This window comes from Pleurodeles waltl, chromosome 12 (genome assembly GCF_031143425.1).
Source record: "Pleurodeles waltl isolate 20211129_DDA chromosome 12, aPleWal1.hap1.20221129, whole genome shotgun sequence".
Classification (NCBI taxonomy): Eukaryota; Metazoa; Chordata; class Amphibia; order Caudata; family Salamandridae; genus Pleurodeles; species Pleurodeles waltl.
In genome coordinates this window covers 663,674,362-663,696,109 of record NC_090451.1, presented here as the reverse complement: position 1 = coordinate 663,696,109, position 21,748 = coordinate 663,674,362, and the positions used below count along the sequence as shown (strand labels likewise).

Genomic DNA, 21,748 nt, shown 5'->3' with positions numbered 1-21,748 from the left:
TAGCTCATTGATGCTTTCATGCACATGGACAAACCATGTGCAATGCTGTGTGCAACTGTTTGTCACTATCCGCAACACTGGGATGGTCAAATATAGTTGTTCTTGGTTCAGGGACAATCGCAGGACATCAGCAATCAAATTGAGAATGTTTATCCAACACTGCAGTTCATAACTATGAATTAAAACACTCTGCTGTCCTAAAGAAGAAACAAGAAGGATTTGCATTCCTTTGACTTCAGTTGATGACCATAAAAATAGAATCATGTATTAAGAATCAGGAACACTACAATGGAATATACTAATGCTACGTTTATCTAAAGTTATTATAGGCAACAATATTAAAATGGAATCAGGGATAAAAAATATGTTGAGAGGGAAGCTTAAGTATAACTTATTTAAGTTTACATCTCAAAAGATGGTCAGTGAGTTGGCTTCTTTCATCAGAAATACGCTCAGAAACTGAAGCAGCTGAGTCAATGGTATTCTTAATCTGAGTTATAAGCTTTCCACAGTTGCGAACCACAACTAAACACAAAATTCAGTTGTAATACTTGAATCCATGGAGCTACTGACATGCCGTTTCCCCTCTCTGCAACTTAGACCATCACCTTTCATCTCATCTACCAACCTCCAGGACAAAAGTAGGACTTCATTATTGAATTCTCGCATCACCTCTCCATCTTGTCAATCCGACATGCCCATGCAACAAACTTGGGTGACTTCAACTTCCCAGACAACACGCGCTCAGAAAAAAAACCTCTCCAACCTCATCAATACACTCAATGTGCTATAGCATGTCACAACCAACACATGCCAGAGCCACATCCTCGATCTTGCCTTCTCAAAATCACCAACAATCCAATGTAAACTAACATACCCCTGGAATTGACTGACCACTTTGGCACCCTTATTACCATATTTCACATCCTACCAACAAACCAAAGTCAATAAAAAAGAGAAGACCAAACCTTCAGATCCCACAAAATACTTGCCTGTGATCATGTTCAGAACAATGCTGCCTTTCGGCTAAATTTACCATATACAAATACCGGGTACATACATATTCAGAGGTCTCTGACCACTTAGTGTTGAAGGTGGCCAACGCGATTTGCAAATCCTACACACACCCTTATTACACAAAATAATATCCTACTAGAATATAATGTTTTAAATATTTCCCTACAAAAATAGTGTGGTGAGAGTATCGACTTCCAAAATATCATGAAGTTAAGTATATATAAGTAAGTATAAATTTACTGTACTAAACATTACATATATGTGCACAGATGGAGAGTTACGATTGATACATTTGCACATATTTATGCACAATTCCCTTCATGGTACTGTGAAAGATATTCTGACTATGATGTGTTTTTTTGTAGGGCAATATTTTTGTACTCAATAGTTTTACACAACCCACAAAACAAACTTAGAGCTAAAAGCTGCAGTCTTTAAAAAAATCTTTAAAAACAATCATTGTGTTTTAACAAACTGTATAAAAACAGTGGATGAACGTAAAATGAAATTAGACCTGCATATGGGACATTCTCTGCATACTTAAGGGACCACCATGAAACGAGAGTACAATAATAAATTTGAGAGCTCTGATTCATGTTTTTTTTTTTTACATTCGAAAGCTGTGGTACAGACTGAGGGGTTGACTGTAGGTGCAATAAGGAGTCTTATACAAAGTTTATTGTGCATGAATAATGACCCACACATCCGTGCCAGACTTAACGAGAAATCTGAGGATGATTTGTGAAAACAGAATGTTGAACATTAGGCAGAGAACCATACTCATCTCCAAGAAGACGCCATCCAAGCAGTTCTGTGGCTAATACAACTGAAGGTATTACACTCAGAATACTATAACCACCCCAAAGTGTGTGCCATGAGCCTAGTACCAGATCCAAACTTTATTAAACGAAAAAGGGAAGAGAGAACAGGACTTTTTCAGGTAGCGTGAGCGCCAACCATTGTTTTGCATGTCACTGTACAATTATATCTCAGTTTACAGTTATATTTGTTTAACAGTTTCTATACTGAAACTTCTGGTTGAATTCACTTCCACCCACTGAGCCAGTATTTAAATTAATTATTAAAAACATAAATGCAGTAGGTCAAAGTATTTCTTAGTAACCTGCCATTGCCATTGCTGAATGCAAGATTACTGAGTACCAAAGCTGCCTAGATTTGATTCCACCTCAGGACTCGTTTCTGCGCCACCACACACATCCCACCCCTTTATCTTGCTCTTAGAGGTTCTTTTTTATCCCTGGTTTCTCTCTCTGTCACAGTTTTCATATCTTTCTCTTCCTCATCCTTTTTCCGCCTTACTCTCTCTGGCTCATAGTCCGACGATGAAATATAAGCTGCAGCACACAAAACTCCATGTTGGGGAGTACGTTGCCTCACGTTTGCTTACTCTGCTGGATAAGCAAACTAGAGCAAAGTTACGCTCTGAATGCCCTCACACATCCCTTCACTCTAAAATTTCTTCTACCCCATCTATTGACCCTTCTTTGCTCACATTTCTCACGAAAAGACCCACGTAAGGGAGTGGACAAGGCCTGGTCCACTTGTCAAGATTAACCTGTGGATGTGGGGAGCCCGTTGACATGTATTTTTGACTTGGCAGAATCCGCTAGGTTGGAACAGGCTGCAGTGAATCCAAAGGAACTATCTCTATAGGTCCAACAGGCTGTCTGCCTCTTAGGCAACGCTAAGGCCGCAATAACGCACAAGCGTAGGTAGGGACTCCTTCTAAAATTGGATCCCAAGTTGGTTAACTTAGCGGTCTCTGACCCAGGCATCAAGGCCGAAGGCATGCTCTTTGGGGATTCCTTTATTAAGGAACTTAGTAGGTACGTGGCCACCTTTGCATCTCTGGACAAAGCCCAACAGTCCTTCAGGAAAATGTTTTCTGGACGGGTTTTTGCCAGGGCCGGCAGAGGTAGGAACCGCTTTGCCGGCCGTCCATATAATACCCAAGGTTCCCGAGCCACCTACCAAGCCTCGTACCAGGAATATCGTCCACAATTCTACCTGCAGAGAAGCCGTGGATATCGTGGCAGAGGCAACAGAGGTTCCAAATATACCTCGCAAGCAGGTAAGTCACCCTTCTGGCCTTCCTATTGTAGGAGGCCGTCTAAAGTATTTTCTTCCAAAGTGGCAGGCTATAACTTCGGATCCCTGGGTTTTAAACACTGTTCGGGGTTACGTTATTGAACTCTATTCAGAGCCCTTTCAAGCGGTGCTTCCTCATCCCCCATATTTTTCTACAGAAATGACAAACTTTATCTCATTGGAGGTTCAGGCACTTCTCCAAAAACAAGCCGTCGTCCCTTGTTCTCTGGACCCATCTGGGTTTCTCAGCTCTGTCTTCCTTGTCCAGAAGAAAAACAAAAAGATGCAACCAGTCATCAACTTAAAAAAATTCAGTCACTTTCCCGTCTAGAGGTACTTCAAGATGGAGACTATTTTGCATCTCCAAGACTCTCTTTTACAAGGAGATTGGATGGTTTGTCTAGAACTTCAGGATGCATATCTTACCGTTTCAATTCACCCCCAATCCAGAAAATTCTTACAATTCCAATGGCTGGATCAGATTTTTCAGTTTTCATCTCTTCCTTTCGGTCTTTCTTCCGCTCCATGGTGTTTTACCAAACTCATGAATCCAGTTGTAGCCTATCTCAGGGCTCAAGGCGTTAGACTGATTATTTACTTAGAAGACATTCTCATCATGAATCAAAGTCTTTCCTCCCTTCAATTTTAATTCCAATTAACTTGTTCTCTTCTCTCACATCTCGGGTTCGTCATCAACCCAGAAAAGTCTGCCTTAATCCCACGACAACAGATAGAATTTTTAGGCTTCCTCGTAGACTCCGTCTCCGCAACTCTTCACTTACCTTCTGCAAAGGTGAAATCCATCAAATCAGAAATTCTTCAGATTTTACAATCAGACCAAATTTCTCTCAGAACTTTAGCAAGAATGGTAGGCCTACTCTCCTCTTCCATTCAGGCTATCTTTCCGGGTCCCCTTTATTATCGAGCTCTTCAAAGGCTCAAGATTCGACATCTTTAGAAAGGCCTCGCTTATTCAGATGTCCTTTCCCTAGATCAAGAATCTCAAATAGAGTTACAGTGGTGGCTAGACCATTTAGACGCTTGGAACGGAAGAACCATTTTTGCAACAGCCCCAGATCTTGTCTTGGAATCAGACGCAAGTCTTTCGGGTTGGGGTGCCCGGCGTGGCCCAATTTCGACTGGGTGTACATGGTAACTAGAGGAGTCCAAGTTGCATATCAATTGTTTAGAGATGCTTGCCAGCTCCTTTGCGATCAGAAGCCTGGCAAAAGACAGAGTCTCTTGTTCTGTTCGCCTAAGATTGGACAACATTTCTGCTGTCCGTTACATCAACCACTTGGGAGGCACCAAGTCCAAACCCTTGGCCGATCATTTCCAGGACTTGAGCGATTGGAAACTTCACCCAGAAAACTTCAACTCTATCCATCAAATGTGGGGTTCCTTCAAAATAGAACTATTTGCTTCCCGTCTCAATGCCCAACTCCCCCTATTCTTTAGTTGGCGTCCAGATCCATTGGCCTTAGCATCCAATGCTTTTTCTCAGGACTGGTCAACCTCTCTCAACTACGCTTTCCCTCCTTTTATTATGATCAGCAGACTTCTTGCTCAAGTCAGACGCCAAGGGGCAGTACTAGTTCTCATAGCTCCTTTCTGGCAGTCTCAGGTGTGGTTTCCCACCCTCCTAGAACTCTCAGTGGAACCTCTTTACCTTCTCCCTGCTTTCCCTCACTTGCTTTCCAATCCTCAAGGTCTCCTTCACAACCTCATTACCGACAATCTCTTAACACTCTCAGCCTGGAAAATTTCAGGGATTCCTCTTCAGTCCCGCTTATTTCGAAAGAAGCTTCAAACTTCATCAGCCGTTCGTGGGCACCAGGAACTAAGAAAGCATACAGATCCGCATGGTCCTTATGGGATAGCTGGTGCTTGGGAAAACACATTGATTCCCTTTCAGCAGATGTGTCCGCTATAGTCAATTTCCTAGCGGCTGAAGCCAGCAAAGGTAAGTCCTACCGCACCATTAACATATATCAATCTGCTATTTCCTCTTCCCATCTGTATATCAACCGAAAACCAGCTGGAGAACATCCTTTAGTCTGTCGACTTTTAAAGGGAGTAACATTTTGTAATCCTCCTTTACCAAGGTATAGTTCAGTGTGGTATGTCAACCTAGTGTTAAACCTTTTTATTTCATGGCCTGATAATTCTCTTCTTTCATTAAAAATGTTATCTGCGAAACTTACTATGTTGCTATGTTTAGTTTCTATCAAACGCCTTTCCGATGTCAGAGCTCTCGATGTTACTGCCTGCCAATTTACTCCTTTAGGTGTCCTGCTTTCAGTTCAGAGACGTACAAAAACGAATTTGTCTACAGTGTTTTACCCTTATTTTCCTGATCATTCTAAGCTATGTGTAGCACAATGTTTAAAGATTTATGAACAAAAGACAGCCGATTTGAGATCGTCCTCAGCGTCCCAGCTGCTTATTTCCTTTAAGAAACCATATAAGCCAGTTCCCTCTCCTACCCTTGCTCGTTGGGTTAAGTGGGTTATGTCTTTAGCTGGCACTGACACCTCTTCTTTTGGAGCTCATTCGTCCAGAGGAGCCATGGCTTCTAAAGCCTTTTGGTCCGGTTCTCGCCTGGAGGACATTCTCAAATCGGCTGATTGGTCTAATGATAATGTTTTCAAAGTTTTTACTGTAAACCTGTTCAACATGCTGTCTTATCTGTGATTAATTTGCTTTAAACAAGCATAATATGAGCCTCTGTTCTTGCCATATAATGTAGATTTTCCTAGTAATTTATGAAGGAAATTCTTAATTTTATTAAAGATACGGAGGCGAGTATTATCCCACCACATTGTTTTTCACTTCTGTTTTCTCCCTCCCTAACAGCTTCATCCTCCTCGGCTCAACCTTCATAGCAAGGATAATCCTACTCTTCGTCTCCAGATTCGGAGCAACACGTTATCTCAGATTCTTCCCCACATTGCTGTACCGGAATCCGTGGTTTTGCTGCAAAGGCTGCATCAAGTTGTGAACTTTATACAAGGACTTTTTTCAGTTTTAATGGCTGCCTGGATTATCTTATCTATTGTTCCTATGTTCTTTACCTTTTGAACCCTCGCACAAGAAAAGAAGGCTGTTCACGTGCAAGATAACTACTTCAAGGGTGCTTTGACAGTTGTTTGGTGCATTATTGTAGTCTTTGTGTCGTTTCCCATTGGCTATTGTTCCTAGCCTCTTGGGATTTGTAGTTTTGACCGCGTTGCTATTTTAAATAAATGAAAAGAGAAGCATAATACTCGCCTCTGTATCTTTAATGAGAATTTCCTTCATAAATTACTAGGAAAATCTACATTAACAAAAAAAAACACATTTGGCATGCATTAACTTCATTTTGCATCAGAGGAAGAAAGTCAGATGCATTTCAATTGTATGTGTCCAAAAAGACGCTCTCAGGATTTGTGAAGTGGAAATATGACTCAGAGGTACAAACTGATGCATGTCTTCTAAATATTTGTTTTGGATGGACAGAGATGCTCCAAGAACAGTATTGCAGTATCCGAACTGTGGTCGGAATGCACCAAATTAACAGCTGTGGTGCAAGAACTAAAGGTCTGATTAGAAGGTCTAAGGGCTTCTTAATGAATCAGTAAAAAAGGAATCAGTCCGATCTGGAATTGTAGGGTCAGTAGACACTCCACCTTTAACCCAGAGATTTGGACTGCTCCAATTAGGTATATCCAGGTGGAATCAGACAATCAGACCCAGAATTACTGTTACGGGTTACCACAGTGATTCCTGATTTTTAAAGGGATTCTCGGGGTTAACCTGCAATCCTTGTTTATTCCGCAGCCTGAAACTTAACAGGACCTCCTGTATCATTAAGTCCGGGGGATCTGAGTTGCCCCCTGCAACGGGCATTTTATAGTAGGTCCGAAGTGCTGCCAATCTTTTACCTTGTACGCGCATTGATAAGAAAATGTTAGCCCTCATGGTGCTTTTTTTGCTGTCCAGCACCTTGAATTTGAAATTAATTTGGTATATACTTTTTTGCTATTTTTCTACAACTAACACACACCTATTTTAAATATATATTATAAAACAACCAAGGAAGAAGCATGTGCTAAATGTAAATCGCCACTGCATGCAGAACAGGGGGAAATACAAGAAAATAAAATAAAAAAATAACATGTATACAAATTTCACTCAGACTATATTTTGCTTTATGCCATGTCTCTGATGGTCTGAGGGACAGTTATGCAAACTATAATAAACTAAAAATATGGACTATTTGTAAGATACCGGACGACTCCGTCTCACTAGAACATCTTGTTGCCAATTGGCCTACTCAGAGATTAGTTTGGTAAAGCGATGGATTCTGGGTGTTCTAGCCTTAGTTCAGTAATGGTAATTTCTAATAACCCTTTCACTATTTGACCTCTTTGAGTGACCAGTTCACTAAATCCACTCAGTTAGTTAACACTTCACTACATCACGCTTTTAGTGTCTGATTAATGATACACCATTTACCAGTGATTGCTTTTTTTAGCTTTCAGGTTTTTGTGAAGATGCCTATTTTCACATTTTTCTGAGTGTTGCTTGATTTAAGATGTGTGTTGTTCCTCGCTTCCTCACAGTGTTTGGTTGTATTGTAAGGTGTTGCATGAGTATGAGGTGGCTATACTTATTGAGCGATTCTCTTTCAATGGGTTGGTTGTTGGGCTGGTCTTTATTGGCTTTGGCTGGTGATGAAAACCGATTACAAAAATATTGAAGGCTTATCATAGGAAATTACATTTGTTCTCCTGTACTCTAATTTTTTCGTATTTTTGGTCACCTAGGTTTTTATCCATGATCCTGTATGAGTTGTATTAAATAACATTTTTTAAATGCAGCCTTCTCTAACAACTAGACTTGTTTGACAGAAAGGTCCATATTTCATGATGGTGGGATTACCGGTGCAATATTTTCGATACAAAGAGATTATAACTAATCTAATATAGGTCCTCTATCTAATTAGAATAACAACTGGAAATCTGTGTTGCTGCACGATTTCAGTGTGATATTCCAAAATTCCGAGCCTCTTTCTGGGGACTGTTCTGCTAGGTACCATCCTGGGTCACAAAAGTAGAAATGGGTCCTTCTTAGCAGAATAATACTAAAAGTAAAAATGTTTCCTTTATTCCTGTTCGTTATAAAGGTTGTGAATTAAGTGACCTAAACATGACAGCAAGCAGACAAAACTGTAGGGGTGTCTCAAATACCAGTTTTGTAATCTAGTTATATAATCAACAATATCAAAGACATCGATCATATCAGAATAAATGAGAACACACTACATTTGGGTATAAATTAAAGATTATGTAATTACGACGTCATTTACGTTTGCAAATACAAAAACACACACAATTATATAAACATGTTCATATACATTGGACTTTCACGAACCACTCACACACTTACAAACACATACACACAGATTAAAACATGGGCTCTGTACATCAAATAAATCAAAACTTGTAAGCTATTCATGATTGTCTAATTGTGTAATACTATAGTCAGAAGACAAGTAGCCCCTATGAAGTGTGTTGACGTATGTTTCGGTAGTTGTGAAAACTTCTAGACCACCTTCTTCAGGGCCATACACATATAATAGCTAAGACAATTTGACACACGTAAGGGAGTACATGTGAAATATGTAGGGATTATTCTTATGTCATTTAAATAATGTTTCAGTTCCAATGTAGTGAAATGGGTAATTAACTTAAAAGTGGGTGAAGCACAACATAAAAATGGATGTAGGTTAACCATTCATTAAGGCCATTAGAATACCATTCTGCTTATGCAGGTGTCACGCATCGGGTATGTCCTATGGCACAGATGGACGGAATATGCAGGCCGTTTCCCAATTTAAGGTGATGTCATATTATTATTCCAACCTTTTTAAATTATAAGTGTGAAGAATAAAAAACGATGTTTATTTTTGTGATTTCCAGCTAGCGAGCACCCAGTTCTAAGCTTTATTTTTTTCTCCCTCCCTCACTGATCTTGAGGGCTCCCTCACCGTCATCGCCATGTGTTCTGTTTTCCCTCTTATCTCATAACTGAGCTTACAGAACCTCCCTGGAATGCACTTCTGAGTTTAAAGAAGACATTTATTGTTGTTAATTCCCCACCCACAAGTTCCTGAGAGACGAAATTAGTAGATTGGAAGCACACGTTCAAAAGTAGTCGCAGCAATGAAAGCAAAATATATCAAAGTACTTCTCAGTTGCAATGTACACAGCAAATATAGGTGAAGACATTTATAGCATAACTTCAAAGCAAAGCATAAAAGTCAAAATTCATCACCGTATGGGCAAGGTGGTAGGGCCTATACTCAGCTTCATCTTTCTGGGGTCTGCAAGTTGATGACTCCGGTCAACTGCGAGAAAGAGATTCTTTACCCAAACGGGAGACGGGCAACTGACGTCTAGTTCCAGTCTGAAGTCAAGCAGATTCAAATCTAACTCACTGTAGCCCAGAGTCATCCATAAAAACAAACTCAGTGTGAGAGCCAAAGAACCTTGGAGAGAGGCCAATTCTCCTGAGCTCCTCGTTCTCAGACTGGATTGCGAGGTAAACACAAAATCTACGTGCTCTTATCAGCTAAGGTTTGGTGTGAAGAAAACAGCTTGGTCCATCTTGTGGAAAAACACAGCTTAGAAAAACACAGCTCATTTGTAATGTCTCAACTGCAATGTCTAACTCCACGTTAAAGCCAATAGGCAGCTAACCTAAATATCAAATGTAATGTCTCTCAGGGAGAACCTGGCCTGGCAGTTCGGGCTGGACTGTTCCCATGAGGAACAGGGTCAAGACTGATTTGCATATGGCTGGGTTCAAACTGGGGTGGCATGGTGAGCAAAATAATGGATGGATTAAACCCAGATCTGTGACGGGGGGAGAATGTTTGATTGGTTCCGCATTCCGTCCATCCAGTTACGCTATCCCACAGCGTTTGTGTTTTGCTTTGCTTTTGCCGCCCTAAGTGCGCCGGGTATGCCCAGACGTGGGTCCCGGGCTCACTGTGCCACTGGATTCAAGCTAGCCTGGCTGATGAGGGGTGAAACCCTGAAACCGGTCCCAGGATGCTTGTTTCCGGTCCAGGGAGAACCTGGCCTGGCAGTTCGGGCTGGACTGTTCCCATGAGGAACAGGGTCAAGACTGATTTGCATATGGCTGGGTTCAAACTGGGGTGGCATGGTGAGCAAAATAATGGATGGATTAAACCCAGATCTGTGACTGGGGGAGAATGTTTGATTGGTTCCGATCAAGTCTAATGTCATGTCAAAGCCAATAGGCAGCTAAGCTGAATATCAAATGTAATGTCTAATGTCATGTGAAAGCAAATAGGCGGCTAACCTAAATATCAAATGTCATGTCAAAGCCAATAGGCAGCTGAACTGAATACAAAATGTAATGGCTAGTGCCATGTCAAAGCCAATATGCAGCTAAACTAAATACAGCTAATGCCATGTCAAAGCCAATAGTCAGCTTAACTGAACAAAACATCTAGGGCCGTATTTATACTCCGTTTGCGCCGAATTTGCGTCGTTTTTTTCGACGCAAATTCGACGCTAAACTAACGCCAACTAACGCCATATTTATACTATGGCGTTAGAGGCGTCTAGCGCCAAAGTTCCCGGAATGTGCGTCATTTTTTAGCGTGAACCCCTTCCTTGCGTTAATGATATGCAAGGGAGGCGTTCCCGTCTAAAAAATGACTCCCAGGCCTTTACGTGGTATTTATACTCCCGGGCAAAAGAGACGCCCGGGAGTGGGCGTGGCTAAAAACGGCGCATTTGCGCCGCTTTTTAACGCCTGGGTCAGGCATGGCGTTAAGGGACAAGTGGGCTCAAAATGAGCCCAGAGTGCCCTCCCCTGCCCCCAGGGACCCCCCCTGCCACCCTTGCCCACCCCAGGAGGACACCCAAGGACGGAGGGACCCATCCCATGGACATTAAGGTAAGTTCAGGTAAGTATTTTTTTTTTATTTTTTTGTGGCATAGGGGGGCCTGATTTGTGCCCCCCTACATGCCACTATGCCCAATGACCATGCCCAGGGGACAGAAGTCCCCTGGGCATGGCCATTGGGCAAGGGGGCATGACTCCTATCTTTACAATGATAGGAGTCATGTTGATGGGGGATGGGCGTCGAAAATAAATGGCGCAAGTCGGGTTACGACGATTTTTTCTACGTAACCTGACTTGCCCCATTTTAAGACGCCCATGCGCCATTTTCCCCCTACGCCGGCGCTGCCTGGTGTACGTGGTTTTTCTCGCGCACACCAGGCAGCGCCGGTCTGCTTGCGCCGGCTAACGCCATTCAATAAATACGGCGCCCGCATGGTGCTTCAGAATGGCGTTAGCCGGCGCAAAACTTTTTGACGCTAAACTGCGTTAGCGCAGTTTAGCGTCAAAAAGTATAAATATGGGCCCTAATGTGCTACTGGTGAACATTGAGCAACTAATATGCGCAGTGGTGAAACACAAAGTCATTGGTCAAACACAATTAATAGCATCACACCATGGTTCACCTGCAATAGTTCCAAGTGGTGTATTACCAGACGCAGTATTATCGCTTCACTTGCAATACCAAATTAGTACCTGAAAGTGAGGAACTTGTACTGGGGGCCAAAGGTGGGACACAGGACTGACATGGAAAGAGTAAAAGCATTAATGGCTAGGGAGATTCCTTTACTAAGCAGTCTGGGATCAGGTGTCGATGAGCTCTGCGAGACCCGCATCGCCATCAAAAGAGAATAAGGACACAAGCCAAAATCTGTCTTGGTTAGGATTATAGAAAAACAGGTAAATTGGCCTAAAGTGACCAAATCTGTACTCATCTTTACCATGTAGTTATTTTTTTCATACCTGGCTACTATACTATGCGTTATATGGCATAATGGATTTTTTTCTGTAACAAGAGAGGGACTCACTTCATGTCTCCTTTACCTTCTGTGCCTCTGCGTGACTCAGAAATACCGAAGGTATTAGAGCTGTGGCCAATAGACAGAAGGGACTCAGCTTGTGCCTGTGTCATACCTCACTTTGATGAAAGGATGTTCTGGTGTCTTGGTTCCTGGTGTACTTTTGTAGACACAACACAGATACACAGATTGGTACTGGAATGCGTGTGAAACAAGTTTGGAGTCAGTGTTTGCCTTAGAAGGGGAATAACTGGGTTCTGCCCGGCGCATGATTTGAACAGCAACAAAATGGCTGAGTTGTGGACGTGGAGAGACAGTTTGCAACTCTAAGTTGTAGGAGAAAATGTGTGCCGCCTCTTGCTCAATTCCTGATTCAAGATGTGCAGAACTGATCTTGCCATTTTCCAGGTCTGACTCACTGGGACATTTAGGGCTTTATTTAGAGTTTGGCAAACGGGGAACTGCCCTCAAAATGGGACAGATATCCACCCGATCCTCCTTATAACAGGTACCATGGGCTGTAATCAAGGCCACTGGAATTATGCAGTTCTGCAATTTTTTTCACATCATTATAAATTATGCCGCATTTGGCACATAATACATCATCTGCTGCAAAATCTGCCGATTTTAACAAAAAAGAATTCTAGCTCAAACAGATCAAAAGTAACTAAAAATGTTGCAATCTGTCCACCCACAGTGGAGGGGCCTTCACAAAAGTTAACTGGTCGTCTTTCAGTTGGATATTTCTGTATTTGGTTGTTAAATAGGTACTAATGAGGTCAAATATCTGTCCAGACAGTATTACCATATGTAAAAAGTGTAAAATAATGAAGTCATATTATTTAAAAAGTGTGCCACGATATGTCACATAATTTGCCTTTTCTTGCTGCAAAATGTATTCAACCTTGCATAATACGATACTTCCTTGGTATATCATAATGCACTTGTAGCATAAGGGACAGACTATCTGCCATGCTTGTGATGGAGTTCCCCATCCACCTAACTGTAGATAAGGCCGAAAGAGCTTACAAACAAGATGACAGAAGTTGTCGCCGAGTGGAGAGCTTGACTCCAAAAGAAGGCAGAAGTGCTGGTGCTCAGGACGATCCGCACCTTCCTGAAGCATGACCTGTGGTGTGATTGATTGTTGACTGAGAGTGTCAATAGCCCTGAGCCCCATTTAAGGCAGACATGTTGGGAGGGTTAGGGCCCATTGTACCCTAGACCCTGCACTCTACAGGGCCTTGCATTCCTCCAGCCATTTTAATTATGTGGTGTTTAGATGACCACACTACTAGATGGCGCCGGGAACCAAGCATTCTTTTCCCCTTAAATATTATTTTTTAATACTTAGAACTAGATGTCTAATTGCACTTGGCAAATACTGTATCCACAGAGACCTACTATTAGTTTTGGCCCTAGGCCTCACAAAAACATATGACAAGTCTGCCACTGGGGTATTGATTGGGGGGGGGAAGAAATTAGAAGTGAACAAATGAACGACCCTGAAGGGAACTTTCTTCAAAAGTATCTAGAAGCTGAGAGGTGCCTTTAAGGGGAATCTTGTAAGCAGCTGGAGGAGGCTATCGAAAGTATGCTGGAGCATTTTGTCTGATGGTTTCAAAGAGAGAACGACATTGGAACATCTGTCCTGCAGAGCTGGTGTTATGTGAATGAGTCCTGGATGAAGTGAGCTACAAGACTGGAACGTAAATACAATGTAAAAATAACTTTATGTAAACTTTTGCGCTGGTAAGCAGTTTGCAAGCACTGAGGTTTGACTATCTCCAGCCCTGCCACTTGTGTAAGGAAGGCGCTGTCAACCCACTTGATTTGATGGTACCATGCAATGTATTGTTTCTTTTCATTTCTGTTAGTTAATTTTCATATTCTTTAAAATCCCATTAAAACTCTCTTGAATTAAAAAAAAAAAAGTCTGCACCACTGTTAGATTTCAGCCCGGAATTAATGGGTGAAAGTGTTCAATAAATGCTGGGACGTGTATTTCTTGATGTGGTAAGCGCCACAATCTGCAAGGCATGGCTCATTGACTGGGCAAAACTTGGAATATGTGCTGATAATCACACCGACAAATTCTGAACCCCTCAGTGTTGGTTTTTATCAGATCCAAAAATCATCACGTGCTCCCAGGTTACACACATTCAGGCCCTCACAAAAGTGCTCAGTTTGTCTCACCCACTCCTGTTTTTTTGTTTGTTTTGCTTTTTAACTATGCTGTTTGATTTAGTTCACAGAATTCAGAAGTGTTTATAATGTCTTTATTACACTTTTGGAAAACAAAGAACTCGCATACAGTTATAAAACTTCCTTATCTAATGATTCAGAAGTTAAACTGTCAGGCTTGTACTTGCCAACAATCGCAATTTAGTTGGAACACATGCTGTTTTGAAAGTGATTTTACTAATTCCGTGCGTAAAGCTTTCGCTGTGTAAGTGTATGTTTATTGTGGAGTTCGATTCCTTGTGTTTTTTTTCTCTAAACCTCCTTCCTCTCTAGGTGTTCACACTCGATTGCACACATGCAAGTTCAAGGCGAAAAATGTTAAAACAACCCCGGGCCGAGCATTGATACAAGAAAACTTAAGCACCCCTGAAAAAAAATAAATAAACTGGAGAAACAGGCCTCTGGGTGAGAAGTGAGCCCAGGCAGGCTCGTGACAACCACTGAGCTCCCGAGGGGTTGTCACTCGAGCTGGTCCCAGTGCGCATCACCTCGGGAGATGGGCCCACCCTGGCCGGGGCTTGGCTCCCCGCCGCCCCTTCAGTGCGTGGATCACCGGGAGGGGCGGTGCCCCCGCCTCAAGGCGACCACGCCCCCCGCGAGGAAGGGGGAGGGCGGGGCTCGAGAAGCTGCACTTCCTGGGCTGGGAGCAGCTTTACCTCTCTTCATCTCTCCAGCCTTCGCCTCCGGAGGTGAGTACCTGGAGGTGCCGAGGGTGGCCTGTGGAGAGGATGCGGGTACCCGGAGAGCACTGCTTATCCCCAGAAGAAACAAGACGAGGGGGAAATTAGGTTTGGGAGGATGTGCGTGACATTCTGTTTCCTGTATGTAAACTATAAAACTCTCGGTTCGGGCCACTTTTGAGTATCCTCTTTGATAATTAAAGTTGCAAGGCGAGTTTTTATGTATTTTTATTTCTGGCACACCTTTCAGACTAGAGCTGCCTCCGGGCACCCCGGCCACTCCCTGGCCTTGTATCCGGGCCTTTTCGTGTAACGGAGTGCCAGGCGGCACTACAGGAATATTCCGCGCCTAGAAGCTTTTATAGTTTTTTTTATTAGCGCCAACTGAGGATGTGGAGTCTTCTTTGCTCATTAAAGACGTGCGTGTACACGGATGCCAAGTGGTCCTTTTCGTAGGCAGCGCTGCTCCCTTTTGCGCGCTGTTTTCGAGCCACCAGTTTCATCTTAACGCTCAGACCACTCTTCCCAAATTGTACCTTGCGGTTTGAGTACAATCTAGGACGGGGAACACGTTGCAAGCGGTACAAGGGCGTACTTGGCGTCCACGATGTAGCTCGGACTTGACTGCCCTTTCAATTTTGCACGCTTGTGTTTCTGTTTTAGGCGCTATCTATAGTACATCCATGCAACCTGTGTCACTTTTGGATAGCACGGATTGCTGTAGTACAACCGCTTTGTTCGCATGCAGGCGCCTTGAAACCAGGAGTCTGTGGCACTTTGACGGGGGAGGGCGGTTGCTCTCTGAGTTTGAAATATTTTTTTGGCTCTTTTTTAACGCCTTTGCCTCTGATGCTGGGCGCTTGCCTCAGCTTGAGTGGTTTTATGTTTTTGAAAGCATTTGCAGGCGCTTCCTTCAAATTAAATCACTTTGCGTTTGTCTTAGGTAGGTGTTGCATACATGACCACCTTGTCGAAATTCTGCCCACACGACTTGACCAACACATAGGGCAGATAACGTGGCTTTACTGGCGTGAGAAGTATGATAGGCTGTGTCGATCCTCACATGATGCAAATAAACGACCCACAGGTCTCCGATGCTGGTGCTTAACCCTCTGAGCTACCCTAGGTGTCATATTCGTCTTACACCTTGTAACATCCTATCACGCAAAGACTGGTATAGAGATAAACTGATGGATACTTGCCCGTCTAATTTTTCTGTCGCTTTGCTATATTTCAAGCATGTTCACAGGTTGTCAGTTGTTTAGTCTTACAAAGAGAATTTTAACAAACTAAATTCTGGCATTATTGACCCTTTGACATCTTTTCTGCTGGCTTTTAAGTGTACCACCGAGGTTCTACTTTTCAACTTCTCATGGCTGTTTTTAATTTCATTTATGTGAGAAAGATTGTTTACTTTAGGACACACCTTGGGATCTATAACTGATTGTACGCTGCATTCTGAACCACTCCTCCCAGGGTGAAGCAATGGGCGACTCATTAAACGCATTTAATTTATGTTTAATGTATGTTGTGTTTGGGCTCCTTATTCATTTATTGGAAGGGGTCGTCCATTCATTATGTACATTTTTACCCCCCCCCCCCCCCACACACCATTGTTCATTTGTTGAGGAATTTAAAGTAAGGACTGGTGTTTTTAGTGATCGTAAATCGCCATCTATTTCCCAAAACTGACGTCCTTTTAAACAAAATCAGGATCATTTTTATACGAGGAATTAAGGCATTCAAGGTCAGGGTCTTAGAATTCTCTGTGCCAACTTTCATACTGACGACTTTCATAAGATTTTAATTTTATGTTGTCTTTCTGATTTTCATAGTTGTCTTGATTTGGAATACTCAGCCTATGTGACACTTTACTCTTTCTACTCAGTTTGCTTGCATTCAAAAAACTCTTGACCACCTCAAAAAAACTCTTACGTGCTTCAATCATGCGTACTCCTTCGCTCACCACAAGTTAAACGTGACTCAAAAATGTCACCTAAATTGAGTGCCAAAATGGCTGTCGGCTACTTAGGAGGAGGCGAGGGAGCCATTAGCCTAGACTTGTACACTACAAGACAGTTGGGCCTTTTGCAGGTAATAAATACTTAGTTTTAGGAGGGCATTGACTGTCCATCTTTTGGCTCTCACGTTCAACCTAATGTTTGGGTTCGGCATTTAGATGGCATTTACCTTAGCTGACCTAGGGAAGTGCTGGACGTGATCCTTAAAGTCCAACTCGCAAAACTGCTGACACCGATGGGACGCCAACACATTTATATAGGCATGATCTTAAAAACTGCTTTTGTGACAAATGCCCCCCCTCCCCTCCCCATCACACTCCTTGATGGTGCAAACTTTAAATAGGACAGTAAAAAGACCATAGCTGTTCTCTTTACTCAGTTCACTTGTAAAGGTTTTGGGTTGTATCCTTTTGGGAATTATTTCTTTCTGGTCCAGTGAAAAATACATAATTTCGGTCTTCACTATGGTTTAAGACTGAGTACAAGTGACCAGCGTTTGAATCTTCGTCTTATTATTCATACATGCACCTTAGCTAAACGGGGTTAAACACTTTTGACCTTTAATTGATGTTGGTTCGGCTTTGCACTGTGTGAATCACAGCAAACTTTGGTCTGTTATGACCTCACTATGGATAGATCTTAGATCAGCAAGACTCGATACGGGCCTGGGGGAGAAGGCGTTCCTTTTTTCAGCTTACAAAGTGAGGTCCACCAAGGGTGTTTTCTAACTCTTTGTCTTTTTACTTTTGTATATGAATCCATTTGGAAGCACATTTATTTTAGGCATGTAGGATATGCCAGTAGCAGGCCGCCATCCTATTCAAACATTACTTTATGGTGGTGATGATGAAGTTTTACTTTCTGGCACAACCAGTGTCCTCAAACTATTGCTATATTTATGGACAGTTTGGATTTAAGTGCTGCTTTTACAAAATCACACACTATAATTGTAGGTCCTCAATAGACTGAATCTAGACTGTTTAAAATAAAGGAGGATCTTATCAGCAATACTCAATCCTTTCCTTATTTAGGGGTAGTTTGTTTTTCTTTCAATAACTGGACTCATTTATACGTTAGCAAAAGACAAGTATTTGTAGATTTTTGCTTCAAGGCAAACTAATGAGAATGTCAAAGCCATCATCAAGATCTACTAAACTAAATATGTAGCTCTTGCAACATTGGAATCTGATGTCTTAGGATTTACTAAACCCCCCTACTTACAGTTGAACACAGGTTCCTTAGGCCTCTCTTTTCAGTGCCTCATAGTTGCTCTTCATATATCTAGTATGAAGAGCTGGGCCAGGCTAATATTATTTATCTCATCATATTACTCTATCTTTCACTTTGGCTCTTACCTATCTTTTGTGATAAATAGCAGACACTGCTTTTTATCGTCTCGTTTCAGAAATAATTTGTTGCATTGTCTTTTGTTTGTTCCCATAGTCCGCTCATGTTTCTTCTGTCATTTTGATTTCACGTCTCCTTAAGACACTTTGCACTTTATCATGTTTATTAGTTTTTAAAAACGGTTGTGAAAGCAATATCTTTTTCTGTTACTTAAGAAATTGAACTTTAGACAGGCCAGGCCAGCTTCAATATATGTGCAGACATGACCCGATCAGTATACTTGTTCAGTGGTTGCTATCTTTCTAGCTGGTGCAACAAACTTTAGATCTTTATGTTTTTAATACTTTTTATGTCAAGTTTGCGTGACTTATTTTTCAAACAGGTTTCTCTTTGATATTGTCAATTCTACTTAATTTGCCATGTTATGTTGGATTTTACATGTCTGGTGTTTCTTTTAATATTTACTTTTCTCTTTTATGGTTTTATACCATAAAAAGAATACACCATTAATAAATGAAATAATTATCTGTTGCTGCTCGCATAATTACTACCCAGTGGTTCTCATTTTATTGACCTCGGGTGTATGAAAAGTTGATTAATTTCTGCAAGGCACTGATCTCTACAATTTGGTCGCAGGACCGCTGGATCCATGCCAAAGTTTAAAAATAAGGAAAACTAAAGTGTTATATGTTGAATTCTTAAAGGAATCTTAGGCATGGGTAGCTACTGGGGACTTAGTCCCAGCATATCAATCTTTGGTCATATGCCACCTCAGACAGGAACCGGCCATATGTAAATAAGCCTTGGGCCTACTCTGGAAGGGACAGTCTTGCACAATCCGCCAGGCCAAGTCCACTTTGTACAGGAGCACAAGCAACCCCAGACCACTTTTCAATTAGATAGGCCTAGTTAGTGAGGTGTATCTTGAGTACTGTGGCACAGGGAGTAGAAGATCCCCAGTGTGGGCACACCCATGGTACATCTGGCATCTAATTGAAGAAAACAAAAAAGTGATGAGCAGAATAGAAGTTTCACAACAGTGAATCTCAAAAGATCTGTCGTTTAGCTGTTAACTGAAAAATGTGGCCTAGATCGGGCCCTCCTGGACTTACATTGGGTTGCCCCGTTTTAGAAGGTGAATTTTTGTCTCAGCTGTGTGATTTGGATTGAAACTTCTGACATGAATATTGTACACGCACATCTGTGCCGCAGACGTATTAACCCTCGCAACTGTCTTATCTGGAGACTTTGTGTGGTAGCCTCCTATACATTTGAAAGGTACTGAAATACCCACTCTGCTTTCAGGATTCCAAATATTGTGTATCAAGGCGCCATGAGATGGTTTCTGTGTGTTAGCTGGATAATATCCATTTTCATAGCGTGAAATGTATCCTAAGGTGTTTTTATGCGTTTGCAGCAGTATAACAGACTCTTTGGTGATATTCTGCGTGGAATGCCCTGGATTGTGACGTTGATAGTGGTTTTTGTCTTTTTTTGTGCCTCCTACTGTGAGCTGGTCTTGAATCTGAAAATACAAGGTCAGGCAGCCTTTGGTAATAATTATTTGGACACAGACCCTGTGCATGTGAGATTATCTGTATGACCTTGTTTGCAAGCTCTTACTCGAGGGACTATGTTTCCGAGTTTTGCTTCTGGGAGAGACACAGAGTTCTTGATTAGATTGTGGCCATGTATCGGCAGTCCGGTTTTGGTGAGTGCCCCTGTGTGTGTCTGTGGGTTCCCAACCAGCACTCCGTTTGAGTACTTCCAGTGTGGCCCCGTGCGGAAGGTAACTATGCTTTTCCCAGAGTAATTCGGGGTTTCTGAGGACCCTTTCTCTGATCTCTTGCCTTTACAAGTACCACCTGCGCATGAGTTACCCATGGGTACTCCAGAAATTGAGGTAGCAGCATTCCTAAACACGGTCTGTATGAGTTTGCTACAATTTTCCCCCAGGTTATTTCAGCTGCAGACTCGGTGTAACTTCAGCCATGAGGGAGCTGTAGTTTTTCGCAGTATGACTCCACTGTGAATGATCCTGTGCAGGAGTTAGCATTATTTTTCTCAGACACTACCACAGTTGTTGCAGCCTGAGTGACCATGCCCTTTACCTAGCCACGGTTTTCCCAGGGACTCCTTCAGTTGCAGTACTTTGTGGGTGACCCTGCGCATGGGCTAAGCCCGGGTTCCCTGAAAGTTTCTCAATTGCAATGGTCTGAGTCAACCGGTGAGCTGGTCATAGTCCCTGGAGAGTGTTTCACTTTATCCTGTCATTGATCCTATGAGTGCGCTATCCATTGGTTCACAGTTCAGTTGCAGTATCTTGTGAGTGACCCTGTGAGTAAGCTACCCGTGGTTTCCAGAGAGTATTTCAGTTGCAGGATCCTGTGAGTAAGCTACCCGTGGTTTCCAGAGAGTATTTCAGTTGCAGGATCCTGTGAGTAAGCTACCCGTGGTTTCCAGAGAGTATTTCAGTTGCAGGATCCTGTGAGTAAGCTACCCTTGGTTCCCAGAGAGTATTTCAGTTGCAGGATCCTGTGAGTAAGCTACCCGTGGTTTCCAGAGAGTATTTCAGTTGCAGGATCCTGTGAGTAAGCTACCCGTGGTTCCCAGAGAGTATTTCAGTTGCAGGATCCTGTGAGTAAGCTACCCGTGGTTTCCAGAGAGTATTTCAGTTGCAGGATCCTGTGAGTAAGCTACCCGTGGTTTCCAGAGAGTATTTCAGTTGCAGGATCCTGTGAGTAAGCTACCCGTGGTTTCCAGAGAGTATTTCAGTTCCAGGATCCTGTGAGTAAGCTACCCGTGGTTTCCAGAGAGTATTTCAGTTCCAGGATCCTGTGAGTAAGCTATCCATAGTTCCTTGAGAGTGTCTCAGTGGCATTATTCTCTGAAGTGACCCTGTGTGTAAGTGATCTATGGTTCCCAGAGAGTATTTCAGTTGCAGTACTTTGTGGGTGACCCCCAGTATGAGTGAGACAGCAGCGATTTCCCAGTATTTCAGTTGGAGTACTGTGACCCTGTTTTGTGAATTACACATTGTATTCTCAGAGAGTACTTAAGTTGCAGTACTCTGAATGATCCTATAGTGAACTAGCTATGGTGATTTTTTCACTTGCAGTACTGTGTGAGTGAGCATATGGAGGACCAGCAAGGTTTTCGTTATGGGAGGAGATGCCGCCTAGCGACCAGAGCACCTCGCCTTCAAACTGGGGTACAAGGTTCGAATCCTATGATTCTGGACAAAACACTTAATCTCCCCATGTCTTTCAGGGTTTAAAAAACAGACTATGTGAAATGTAATCTGGTGCTGATGTAAAGCACTACAATGCCCCTGGGGCTAAATTCGCACTATAAAAAACAAATGGTGAACTAGTTAGGTTTGGCCACTGGG

At 42.4% G+C, this 21,748-nt stretch overlaps 1 protein-coding gene and 1 long non-coding RNA gene across 8 annotated transcripts in view; both read left to right on the top strand.

The window, feature by feature from the left end:
• LOC138268619 (uncharacterized) overlaps positions 1–6,389 on the top strand; it is a 100,641-nt gene extending 94,252 nt beyond the window's left edge. For all 3 annotated transcript variants that reach the window (XR_011200036.1, XR_011200034.1, XR_011200035.1), the window contains one exon: positions 5,983–6,389. This is a non-coding gene — a long non-coding RNA (uncharacterized lncRNA). The remainder of the gene's footprint in view (positions 1–5,982) is intronic.
• Positions 6,390–14,768: 8,379 nt separating this feature from the next.
• PKLR (pyruvate kinase L/R) overlaps positions 14,769–21,748 on the top strand; it is a 39,205-nt gene continuing 32,225 nt past the window's right edge. For 2 of the 5 annotated variants that reach the window (XM_069218441.1, XM_069218440.1), the window contains exon 1: positions 14,791–15,109. In XM_069218441.1, the coding sequence (XP_069074542.1) occupies positions 14,806–15,109 (304 nt within the window). In that variant the 5' untranslated portion in view covers positions 14,791–14,805. Of the gene's footprint in view, positions 15,110–21,748 lie in introns of all 5 variants that reach the window. The other 3 variants (XM_069218443.1, XM_069218444.1, XM_069218442.1) reach the window with 3 other exon arrangements.